General features: G+C 41.5%; 1 protein-coding gene across 1 annotated transcript in view; it reads right to left on the bottom strand.

Moving 5' to 3' along the window:
* T265_04071 (hypothetical protein) overlaps nt 1-12,569 on the bottom strand; it is a gene marked incomplete at both ends in the record, with an annotated part of 30,963 nt that extends 18,394 nt beyond the window's left edge. The window contains 6 exons of the mRNA XM_009168717.1: nt 1,776-1,899; nt 5,773-6,010; nt 8,995-9,204; nt 12,078-12,141; nt 12,328-12,421; nt 12,506-12,569. Of these exons, the coding sequence (XP_009166981.1) occupies nt 1,776-1,899; nt 5,773-6,010; nt 8,995-9,204; nt 12,078-12,141; nt 12,328-12,421; nt 12,506-12,569 (794 nt within the window). The remainder of the gene's footprint in view (nt 1-1,775; nt 1,900-5,772; nt 6,011-8,994; nt 9,205-12,077; nt 12,142-12,327; nt 12,422-12,505) is intronic.
* Between the last annotated feature and the right edge of the window lie 225 nt (nt 12,570-12,794).

Here is a 12,794-nt window from a genome sequence, read left to right on the forward strand (position 1 = left end):
CACAGGTGGATTTCGTTGGGTGAATAAATTACTGCAAAAAAGTAAGGCTCCCAAATCATTTTAGAATAAATCGGCTTCACGTGTATAATGAGATCCCAGTCAGCGCTTTAAAATCTTCTGGTCGCCAGTGTTGTGAGCAATCTGCTCTGACAAATAAGAGCTACATGGACCTTCATCTGGGGAGGCATCATTCAAGGACCCTGTCAACACTAGGTTATATTTCTTTTACGACATGATTAGAGAGCAGTGGCAAATCATATTATTGCTCTAACACTCAATGTCGAACGGCATTTCAGCTACAATCTGGAGGTTTCTGGTTTGAATCCCCCCAAAAATTCGTAAGAGATGTACACCGATTTGAAACATCTGTGCGGTTTATCATGGCTTTTCAGCATAAAATGACTTCCTTTGCAGTCTTGGATGAAGTTACCTCACTATTAACAGAACGCATATAACTTAACAGATAATTACGAGCATCGATCAACAGATTTTGAATAGAATTGATATATCAAGTGATCACACAGATATGAACTTCTTTTATTCTTGCCGAATACATATATATATATATGTATAATCGGCCTAAGACAGCTAACTTGTTGTGACTGTCGGTCTTGTGTGCTGTGACGACACAGGGCTATCATGACTACACTATGTGTTCTTTTAGATTTAACTTTGTCAGAGTGGCTAATGGTGAGCAGAAAGCTGATGGCCGGGGAGCCATCTTGATATAGGTTATCGTATTGTGATAGACGGTCCACTGTTGGACGGTCCACTGGAATCGAAAAAAGTAGGCCACTGATTTCTGACAACTCAACCTATCCCGAAGAAAGTAGCACGACTGAAAGCATCTAAAAAGAAACTGCTGAGTCAAACAAATAGGGTCTTGGGGATTCCACCTTTAAGTTGCACCGCGACATTGTCCCATAGTGTAACTCGACCAATAAGGAATGTCTCAAGTAGTCAATGGAATATAGGCACACCATAATCTGATGTTTCACCGAGCCGCAAGGCCCAGAGAGAAGGCTGTCACATCCGGAACCCAACGAAGGGAGGTGGTACCTAGTGAACTCGCTGTTGTGAATTCCGTCCATATTTAAGAAGACTCTTAGTTTCGGTTTTTAACTCGTCCCAATGGCAGTCGTCCTCCTCTTGTAATATAATGAAATCATCCAGAGGTAAAATTCTACGATTTTGGTGCGACAGGAATGTTTCTCCTCCGATTGGCCAGCATTTTTATTTTTATGGGGGCCGTTATGCTACCCTCCTCCGAGGGTGGACTGGTCCTAAAGGTTTGGCCCCGGAAATCGCACATTACGATTGGTCCAACGCCGGTGCATTATCTACTAATTAGAACTTTTCAAAGGTCAATAGTGTTGTGCACTTAAAAACGCAATGCTAACTGAGGAAAAGAAAGCGTCTGCTGTGCTCTGCTAGGTGCCAGTAGTGAGATAATCTGTCCATATATTACCTCTACGAAGAGAGCTCATTCGCTTAAAAGCCCATTGAATTATACCCGGTCACTCGTGATCTAATTTTCGGGCCGCCCTCAAGTGAGTTATGACGCTTCACTTTTCTGGTATAGTTTCTCTTGGTAGATTTCTGTGTTAAGATACACACACCTGAAATTTTCTAAAAAAGCCTGATGCTTTATGGTTTTGTAACTTGATTCTGTTCCGTTCGGCTATATTAGGCTTGCTGTCCCTTGCTGAAAAGTTTTATCACTCCTTCTAAATTTAGATCAGTATTCTATCCCCCTAGATAAAAGCTAAACATACCTGGTGAAGATTTCAACTTGGCAGAATTGTTGACACGGACCTCGACGAATCACAGCAACAACGACTGATGTTGAGTCCGGTGTGGCGTAATAATGACTGGTTTGCATCTCGAGACAGTCACTTGCTGGAGAGAATACAAAAAAGCAAAATGTCGAAGTTCAGTGATACTTTTAATATTTAGCTTGGGACTGATGGATCGGATTTAACTTTAGCTGTATTCTTTCCATCTAAATTTTGCAATTCAAGAGGTGGCTGTGCCCGTTTGTGTGCAACTTTCTAACTTATTACAACACTGGCAACAACTGGAAGCGACTTCTTAGCGTGAAACAATAAAACGGGTTGGGATAAGAGCTAGAGTTCTTCTTCTCCAGTGCATGTAGCACATTTGTTTTCTCAGTGAAGCGTTTTTTGATAAAACGGTAGTTTAGAATTGTTTTATCTTGTCAGACACTTGCTTCCAGACCCAATGATTCTACCTCACGGGCAATTACAGATCTCATTACAATGAAAGTTTGTTACCCTGAACAAATATTCTGGTTTTAGTGCCATACATGTCTTTGTTTGTAAGGAGTCCCCGAAAGAGTTGGAAAGGCAACGGCAACTTTTTTGTATGGGGGAAAACTTGCTTGGAACAGAAAAATCTTGACGGCTCGATGCTCGTGTTATGAAACCTACATTTGAAGGGGAATTCGACTGTTTCAGCTCGGATGGGTTTGCTAATCAACATCCTAATTGCGACCACTATCTCCTAGGCTCACCGAGACTATTCAGTCACTGATGTTAATCGATTTGAACCCCATGATAGCAGCTTTGCTGGTCTGAATTTTCGTCAACTGTTGCATGCCATTCGAGTTGGCACTGTTCTACATATGCAGGACCGCATGGCGATAAAAAATGTAGGTACCAGCAGTAGTAGCCTTAAGGGGAATAGGTTGTCTGGCATTTATCTCTCACCATAGCGTATGCAGTCCATTTTATGTCAATCCCCTTTTGAGTGCGATTTCAGAATTGGCGATCTGAGACAGTCGTCTGTTTTCCTCAATGTATCTTCCGATAATGCGGCCAACAATTCAGCGCAGGACAATATGCAGTTATTCTCTATGTAGCCATAATGCTGTGGGATGTTCCTAGCAGAGAACTAGTGAAGTGACCTCATACAGGATCGCATCTCGTCAGATTCTTTAAGACTGAAAACGAAAACTCTGAATCTTTTAGTAGTAACTCCCTTCCATATAGAAAATGGGAGGAAAGAGCAACTTCTGGTTTAACAGAATATCTCTGTTGATTCCTTTCTTCCACTCTTTATATTGTACAACGCGATTCCCCCTTTTTTGTTTTTGGTCTGTGCCTATACCACCCTTGTTGTTTTTGACCTGAACATAAACCGTTCTTTGACCTTGTCATCGGACGTGTCGTTTAAGTTCACACGTGGTTTCGCTAGCTTGTAAACACGTGGCTCCGAGTCGGCGTGGACCTTGAGACCCGTTAGGAATTAGCAGTTCCTAAACCGGTGTATAGAAGCCGGCATAGTCCCACGATTTGAGGTTTGTAAAGCTTTATCATTTTATTATTGTACTTATAGTACCGCATTTGTAGATAAACCTCCATTTGAAAGAATTGGCTTTTGGGGTTTTGCGCGTAACTCGACGTGGTTTAACAGATTGCTGGAATCAATCTATACTGATAAGGTTAATGCCAATCGGAGCCTTTGAACAGGTTTGGTCTAAACTACCGAACACTGATCTACTTGAATATGCGAGTATAGTTTTACAACTTCGTGGATTCCATGGGATTTCAGACTGACAAGAAGCAAAAATCGCTTTGTTTGATAACTTAAGCAAAGCGATTTTTTATTGTATCCGTATAACTCACACTTACCTTCTGGTTGACCTGCTGAGAGCGCACTACTTCCTGGACACGTTGCGTCTGCAAACTACTTTGTTTGGCATGAGTAGTGAAAAATTAGCCGTTTTGAAAACGATACTTAATTAGTAGGGTAAATTTCGCTCAAGGAAACCCACTTATGGGGTCCTACACTATTTCCTTTGTAACCTGCTCTACAGTGACTTCACCGCCTGAATGCTACAGATAGGGGATCCGGACATAGGCGGGTGAATATTGCCAGTCTTTCAGGGTACGCTATTGTGTATTTAAATTTTTCGGCGCATGACTTTTCGACTATATCAAGAGTGCTTCCATCACTCCCATAAGATGTGATAAACAAACATAAACGGATGTAGCATATTTCACTGAGGATTTGTCTCCTGGAACAAGACAAACAACTTCATCATTTTTTCACCTTGGTGTTCCTGTCGGGATTTAACTCAGTAATTAATCTCTTCCACTGACAAGTGAAGAATGTTTCGGCTGCAATTAAGGATAAAAATAATGCTTCTGAAGAGATGAGGAAACATGAAAACGGCAGAACTAAGGCTCAGAGATGTTTTTAGCAGTGACCATGGGTATTGCATACAGCTGCAGAGAGACGTTAATGACATTCCTGGATTGCACTATCGTTAGGTGGCATGGGACATTAACCTAATACAGAAGTTTGCAATGCACTTAGTACAGATGTATAGCTACAAGTGATGAACCAGATCACTGTCTTCATTCAGTGACCTTCTCTTAAACGTGGATCAAAGGGCAACTCTAAACTAATGCAATACCCCTGCAGTTTTGTCCGTTTGATACGCACGTAAGAAAAAAACAGTTTTACCCTGAGTAAGAATATCTTTTCCTTCCTGTAAATGCAGTCACCAGGGCGATTCTCATCACTAGCGATGAAAATATTTCTAAAGGAGATCTATTATGTTCTCGTCCTGAAATCCTTTTTTCCTTATGGATAACTTAACGTAAAACAACATTTTACTCCTGATAATAAATAATACTGGATGCATGGCGGATATCCGGTAAAGCAAACGTCTAATTTGATAATCATGTTGTAATGTCTATTTAATAAAGACCCGAATGATGTTCAGATGCCACCATATGTAAGAAACTGAAGAGAATGTTGGAAACTCAGTTTGTAGTGGTGGCCGTTGCTCTGTTCGCCGAACTGAGCAATTTGGTTGCAAACGTTTCATCGATGGTAGAGGTGACATTGCTCCAGTGGTAGTAGGGTAGCACGGATTATGTCTCCTCGGCCGGTAGTGAATGGTTCGCAACCACATTGTCCCGTGACGAGAAGGAACCAACAGCCACAAATTAGGAATATTTTGTTGGATCGTATGCACCACTTCAATATTTCCAGTTATTTCAACAAAATTGCATCTGTGTTTCTAGTTCAAGTAGCCTCAGAAGTACGGCTGAGTCGCCAGGAGAGGCAACAGACCACGCCACTTTAGCATCTTGCTCCAGATTTTTTCGGGAAATTTCCCATATGCCTAATCAGCATATGTTTACCTCACAGTGCACTGGCTTATTCCATGATGTAGCTATGATTAGAGGTCTCACCTTCCATGAGACAATAACCAGGCTAGTTTCATGCCTTATGTCTGAGAATGTATGAATTGAGTAGGAACTATTGCTTTTTGCATTTGCCATAGTCTTATGTGAATACCTGCACCAGCATTTGCCTCGCGCACTCACAGGTGGCGGGGCAACGTGACACAACTATTCACTAAAAAAATGTGACGGAATAATTATTTCTTCTATTTAAATGTGGTGCAAGAGTAGCTTATCTGAAAGGTACTAGTTTATTATCCCCAGATGCCTACGCTATCCACACGAATGAGTCTGATAAAACGATTGCAAACGTAGTGTTATCATCGAAGGACAATTGAAGGTTACTCGAAGGCCAGGTGTTAGTGAATAAACCAAATCACAGGCTCCACACATGCTTCCTTCACTGCAGTGATATTGCAAAATACGTTAATACATGTGAAGCATGCTCGCGCCTATTGAGTGGTATTAGGAAATTCAACACTTTCAAACCGCTTTTGTTCATAGTTTTGTAGTATTATTAACTACGGTGGACCTGTGTCATTCTCTGACTCACCATCCGACGGCAGTAGTAAAACACGAGCAACAGAAGGACTGGCCGGCGTTGCAACTCGCAAACGATTTGGACTATTTTGTTCTTCTTCAGGATCTGCATTTTCTTCTCGCTTGAGTTGGTTCGAGTGATGACTGCTAAGGATAACATAAAAGTCCAAAGGCTCCGAGCAGACCGGAACTGAATTATCCACATTTAGTCCAATTAAAATTGAGTGTTCCTTCTCTTCACCTGTAAAATGCTTGTGAGTTCAAAAGAAAGAAGGCTAGTGATGTCACACTTGTCAAAGAGATAGCCGGCATTTTTACTTCCCACATGTACTCGGATTTGTTGCGGAACCGCCCGATAAATAAAATTTACAGGGGGGGATTCTTAACACTACACTTGGGGCTGATGTTTCTAAGGAAGAATACCTTTTACCGAGCAAGAACAATGGACTCAGAATTTCGGTAGAAATATGATGAAACCCTAGGGCAAGTGCAGTTTTCATGGGATCCTCACTCACAAAACAAGAAACACAAGAAATATTGCCCTATAAACACAATACTTATCGTTTATGAACATCGTCAACGTAGTGAAAGTTTAGGGAATTTCGTTTGAAAGCCGTAACTCAATGCATGCTAACTAGAGTTGCGCACTGAAATCCCAATTTCACTCTAAATGTTTCAAATTTATTGGAATTAAGAATCAAACGGTAATTCCTTGGTCTCTTCCATCAGAATAACAGATTATCGCGCTGACAAGCCATAGCACCTTAAGGTCAGCGGACACGGTTTGAGTGCGGGTTTGTCTTAACAGCAATGACGAACTTGTCCGTTCACACAAGTATAAGTGTGCCTCCAAACTTTCAAAAACACACGTCTGGTTCATAAGCACGCAAGTCAACGTTCTGCATCATTATTGTCTTTTAAGAAAACCTTAAAAATGTCACTTTGCTTTTAAGAGCATTGCCTTTGATGGTGAATGAAAGTACGTTGCATCGCCTACCAACATCAATCAGTACTTCCGTCTTGGGATGTGTGATACAGCAGGCTACATTGACTATGGATGTCAATTTTGCAACTTTATTGCGGAAAAACCACCTCAGGGGTAGCACATATGCTAAGTGATTTCACTCTTATCCGATTTTTGTAAACTTCTTTCCAAAAAACTTCTTCGGGCGCAAACATGATGTGGACTATCCAGGGAGCACGCCTAAGCAAAAGCGTTCTCAACCGTTCCTTAAAGCGAAGTTTGCTATTAAATCAGACAAAAATATGTTACATTTTTAATGGTGTAATATGTTGTGGTTAGACAATAAACTGACTTACTGACTAACTTTGTCATCCTCAAAATACTAGTTTCATAAAGTCTTGGGAATGGGGAGGCTGAGGAACCCCTGGACTTAGAAAGACTTCCCTAGGTGTTACACACTGGAAAAGAGTTCCTGTAATACACATCATACGAAACGTACTGCAGATAGTGATCTAAGACCTGTATCTTATTTATCTCTTATATACCTCTTCCTTAAACAGTACACCAGCTGAAGAAGCTGATTACGGAAAGAAAGTATCGGTTTGGCTATCAGAGCGTGCTTCACTAGAAGGCTACTTTTAACAAGACAAACCAGCAGAAAACATCACCTTCAGCCAGCTCTCTGTAGCAATTTCTTGTGTGGAAGGCCATATATATTTGTTTATTTAAACGAAAATATAAACTGTTGCTGACCGACTTTTAAACTGGTCTTTATTGAGGAACGAAGGCTTTCTTGCTTCAAGGGCCACCAGTGGGAACTCAACACATGTGGTTTATTATTAGGGAAGAACTTTACATCAGGAAATACAAGGGACAAAAAACACAGGTCTTATTCTAGAGTTGGTATTTGTTGAGGAGCTTCTGTTAGTTGCATGTCAAATCGTCAAAGCCCGCGGTGCAAGATCTATGGTTTAGGAACACAGGAGTTCTACGACCCCATCGGTAAGATATTTGGTTGCCGTCAGAATACACAAATTTAGAATTCTATTGTTTGGCAGGGAGCCATATAGGGCGGTCTTTTTTGAAATTTATTAGTAGTCTCTGGCAAGCTATGCGTTTCAAACCGAGCCCCACAGGATCGGATAGAAGTGGCTCTTGACTAGGGCATAAGTGAAGAGTACTGTTGTGAAAAATGACGGTTTCTATTTTTTGATAGTTCCCTCACTTCAGGTTAAGGAGGAGCTTCTGTTAGTTGCATGTCAAACGGTCAAAGCCCGCGGTGCAAGATCTGTTGTTTAGGAACAAAGGAGTTCTACGATCCCGTCGGTAAGATTTTTAGTTTCTGTCAGATTATACGAATTCGAAATTCTATTGTTTGGTGGGGAGCCATATAGGGCGGCCTTTATTGAAATTTATTAGTAGACTCTGGCAAGCTGTGCATTTCAAACCAAGCCTCGCAGGATCGGAGTGAAGTGGATCTTAACTGGGCCATAAGTTAGGAGTACTACTAAGATAAATGGAGGTTGCTATTTTTCGGTAGTTTCCTCACTTCAGGCTAAATCAGGCTGAAGTAAGGGGACTACTAAAAATAGTAACTACCATCACAACTAACTAAATTCGAGGAAGAAAGACTACAATGCAACACAAAGCAGGAACCAGCCAATCGAAAACGGATCTGAAGCACCCCAAAACAGCCATCCAACTAACCAATGTAATACGAGGCATGCAGACCACAATCCAGCGCAAATCACGATTGGGATAACAGTATTACAAGGAAGGTATGCATCAATTAGCCAATCACATGACAGGATATTAGATACTCTTCAAAAACAATATAAACGCATCTAGGCATGGATGAGTCACCTACTCAACTGCGCGCTGACCATGTCTTCTCGACTGGGGACGAGAAACCAAACTATCAAGCTCCGCAAACAGATCAACTACCACAAGATCAACCAAGAGAATGGCACGTGTACACAAATTCAGATTTAAATCTATAAAGGTTACGAGGGGAACTTCTTAACTCTTCAGATCAGCATTTGCTCACAATTATTAATACTCAGATCCCCACTTTTTTACTTCACAACTTATAATAAAAGGGCTGAAAATATACAAAAGCAGTGAGGGTAGGTAAAATGGTGGACACAAAGCTAATAGATAAAGAACATCTGCCATCCATTGATCATTGAAAAAAGGATCATAGCCCTTCTCAGGGGTCCCGGTACTTTAAAAGGTATCATTTATTCTCCTCATATTACCATCCCAACTTACCAGTACACCTGCAGAGATGGGTTCGTAATGAATTCCAGGCTGCGCACTTCCAGGTCGAACCTCGAATGGAACGTAGAATATATCGGTTGTCGGTGTCAGTGAATTTTTGGATGTCGAAGTTCTCCTCGCATTCACTGACTCTGTCTCTACGCTGTGGTTCTGCAAGCTTTTTCTGGGCTTTTCAGTTTCCTGTTCCTCAACGAGTGATTTCTATTCCAAAAACCAGGAGGCATTTAAATCAGTGCTTCATTTTTCATTAAGTTTACTCAGAGTGCAACGCAAGAAGCCTATTTCGTTTGTCTTTACATCTACGAGTTACTACTTCAACGTAGGACTGAGATCTTTGACACACTCGAAAAATACCATGAAGCGCCACTGACTCGGAGAAATGGAATATTCCCAGTGAACGAAGATTTAGTGGAAACTGAGGCTACAGGTGTTTGTTTCAATATTTCATCATTTCTATGGGAAGTTTCTAAGACGCTGGCCACTACTGAAAGCCAAAGTGGTGGTGTTAGTAATGGGGTTTTTCTTTGTCTGGGATGACCAGCAAGGACCTGATCGTGGGTCATCCGCCCTACGGTATTAAAGTCTTACTTGTATTCGCGTGCCACTAACACCCTGGGGTGGATTGGTACACCTTATGTGAAACGAATATTTCAGTCCTTCCAACATTCCTGTGTGCGCAAACCCAGCCTAAAATTAATCATAGTTTCTTTTTTGGCCGCCAGTTCATAAACATCTTTAGGAACTGATGATTTTCTCACCCAGTGAAACCTGGATAGACTCTAAACACGAAGATTTATTCTCGTTTGACGAAAAAAATTATTTTCGTGCGATCAGGTGACACTGATTTGCCACGCGTTGGCTCATTCTATCCTTTATCTGCGTTACCGTTGATCTGAATTTCAAACGTGAAATGCTTCAGCAAACAGTACGTGTTTATCTGAGTGAGTCCAATCTATCGAACAATGTGCGCTTAAAAAATTCACTAGTGCGATATCTTGGTGAACCAGCTATACTTACTGACGCAGACCTTCTAAGTTAGCAGTCAACAAATTAAACTGGATCAGTGGTGTAAAGTAAAGCAGCAAATTTGGGGAGGCGATAAAGGAAGAATTCTCCACCTTCAAAGCTATCTCCTCGCTTGGTTCGTTTCCATAGAGATCTATCGGGGAAGGAGGAGAACCAACTATTCACATATGCCTTCGTCACTACCACTGTGTCTCTATTCATTCATTTTCTCAACGGATAGTTTGTACTCATAGGCTGTGAATCACGAAGGGCTTCTGTAGTTCTTAAGTCAGAGTTAACTGAACCGGAGTGTGCCTCACTCTCTGAAGCAGATTTGAAGAGATTTAGTGATGTTCACAAGAGATTTCTATCAGTGAAGCTCACCTATGCTGGAATGCTGAAAAACGCTGTAAACCCGTTGCATTCAAACTTGGAATCATCAGCACTGCACATCACGCGAAATTCAGAGTTCCGGACCTGGTTAGTGGCTAAACATTTGTCCATGACTGGTTAATCAGTAGTGTGATTCGCTCTCACTGTGTTTTTGAAAAGTGTATTTCTTCGCTCGACGCATTCACGCTGATCACTGAAGAAAGTTTCCATCTTGGGGCTTTTGCCTGTAAACTGGTCGGCATAAAAACAGCATATTTAGGGAAATATGCCCGGCAAGACAGCGAGATTGAAGTCAAGGCATATCCAACCAGAATCCAGCTTTATTGCAATCGGAGCCAGCATCCTAGTGAAACCAAGAACTTTCAAATGTCTTAATCATATGATAATTAAACTACACACCAAATCTCACACTTCCTCCGTCCTATCTTTGAGAGGCCGCACACAAAGTACACTCATTCGAAGCGTAAGTTTGTGTCCTCGTGTTTTTGTGTGGCCCGCAAGTTCCATTATGCTTGGTGAAACCGCGTATGTTTTCATCCCATATTGTGATCGTTAACATTGTTGTTGCATAAAGTTACGGCATTTTTAGCAATATTCGGTGTCAGTTAGCTGAAGAAAAGCCGTTTCCACCCGGAAAAAATATGGAAAACTGAAAACTCATTCTTGATGGATGATGCCATTTCGAGAACCATTCTACTAGCTACCAACAATTGCTTTGTAACGTATACTACGGCTCCACTCAAAAACCAGCCAGAAAATGTTGCACTTTGAGATACCAGCCAACTTTTTTGTTTTTCTGTCAGTTTATCTACAGTGTCAATGAGCAGTAGAACCCATTCTGCACCACTACCCAGGTTTACTGCAACAAAGTGTACCGTTTACAAGATGTGGCGACCAGTTCCAATGAGCATTAGCACCTCTTTGTGGTGAGATATCGCCATGTTGTAACCAAAAACCCTGGTGTGGAATGTCTCATTCTAGCTTGCCACATATTTTGATCGCGAAGCAAGCTGAATTAAGTGAGCTGTCGTTGCATTAGATTTAAAACTTCCCAAGGTAAACTGTTGGAACCTGAAAAGGGCAACAACTCCATGCTGATTGCGATGGGGCAGGGAACGAACTAATCTATGTAGGCTTCAGGAAGAAAATTAACTGGTGGCCCCATTATATCTCTTGCGCCATCAGTCGGTCACATAGACAAGAGAAACGTGCATGCACCTGCGCGTAGAAATTATAAGGTTGGGGTGAGCTGAAAACTTCTGCTTATAGATAGTTCTGATTCTTTGCCTCATCTTTCTGATTCTTTTGCCTGTTACCGTAAACAGGACTGGGTCAACAGGAATTCGTCTCGAACCTTAGGTGGCATAGATGAAGAAAATAGAAAGCGCCTTGCACAACGTGAAACTCTGTTACGGTCGACTTCACCCAACCAGGAGAATCACCTTATGAACTCGTCTATTGCAGAACACAACCACATGGGGTAGAGTAAACCTCATAAGGAGTTTCATGAACAGGTTTTCAAGAGAATGACCTGGCCAGTAAATCGATGGTAGCCTCAAGGTCGTGTTGAATCGTTTCTGTACCAAAGAATGAGCAATGGTTCTGAGAAGTTATCTGGCTTTTGGGTCTTCAACGGTGCGAATCTATCATTAGGCAGTCGAACAAACCAAACTCACGGAGTTGTCTTCGATACAGCTTTTATCTACTGTTTTCGATCCTGTATCTGAGGTGACGTGGTGCCTAAAACGTATAAAGTTGAAGCAGATCAACAAAATTATTGTCCATGAAAGGCAGGCTCAGTAAACATATGCATAGAATAATCCTTGCTAGCTTCAGCTGACTAATGAAGATTTAGAACTACCGTTAATACATGTCTTTACAAACTGTATTTGGGATTTTATCGCAAACTCATCATGAGTTGCTTACCTTTGAAAATGCACCAGGCAAGAGACTTCGCGAGCACCTGCGCTGACCATGTAAGTTGGAGAGGAAAAATAAGCCCAACCAAAAGGTTGTTTTCCTTTAAAGAACACAAAAAGCTAGTGGTTAGATGCCGGGATGAACACCGGATTTACTAAATATCATGTGGCATTTCGAAGGTTACTTTTCTCGTTGTACACACAGTTGTCTTGGAGATGACAGTCTGAATTTCTGCAGCTTGGTTGCATATCAATTTGGTTTTGTTCGAAGGCCCGACCGATAGACAAATCAGAACGTGTGAGATGAAGATAAATAGACCAAAATCACCAAGGAAAAAACTACTTAGTGGAAATACCTTGATTCGTTTGGCCACGCGATTGCGCTCTACATCAGTCAATTAGCTCACTCTATCACCCGTTTTAACTGGACAAGCTAGACATCTTCCTGAGAGTCCTGAGAGAGACTCACAGAAA

The sequence above is a fragment of the Opisthorchis viverrini genome (assembly GCF_000715545.1).
Source record: "Opisthorchis viverrini unplaced genomic scaffold opera_v5_64, whole genome shotgun sequence".
NCBI classification, from domain to species: Eukaryota; Metazoa; Platyhelminthes; class Trematoda; order Opisthorchiida; family Opisthorchiidae; genus Opisthorchis; species Opisthorchis viverrini.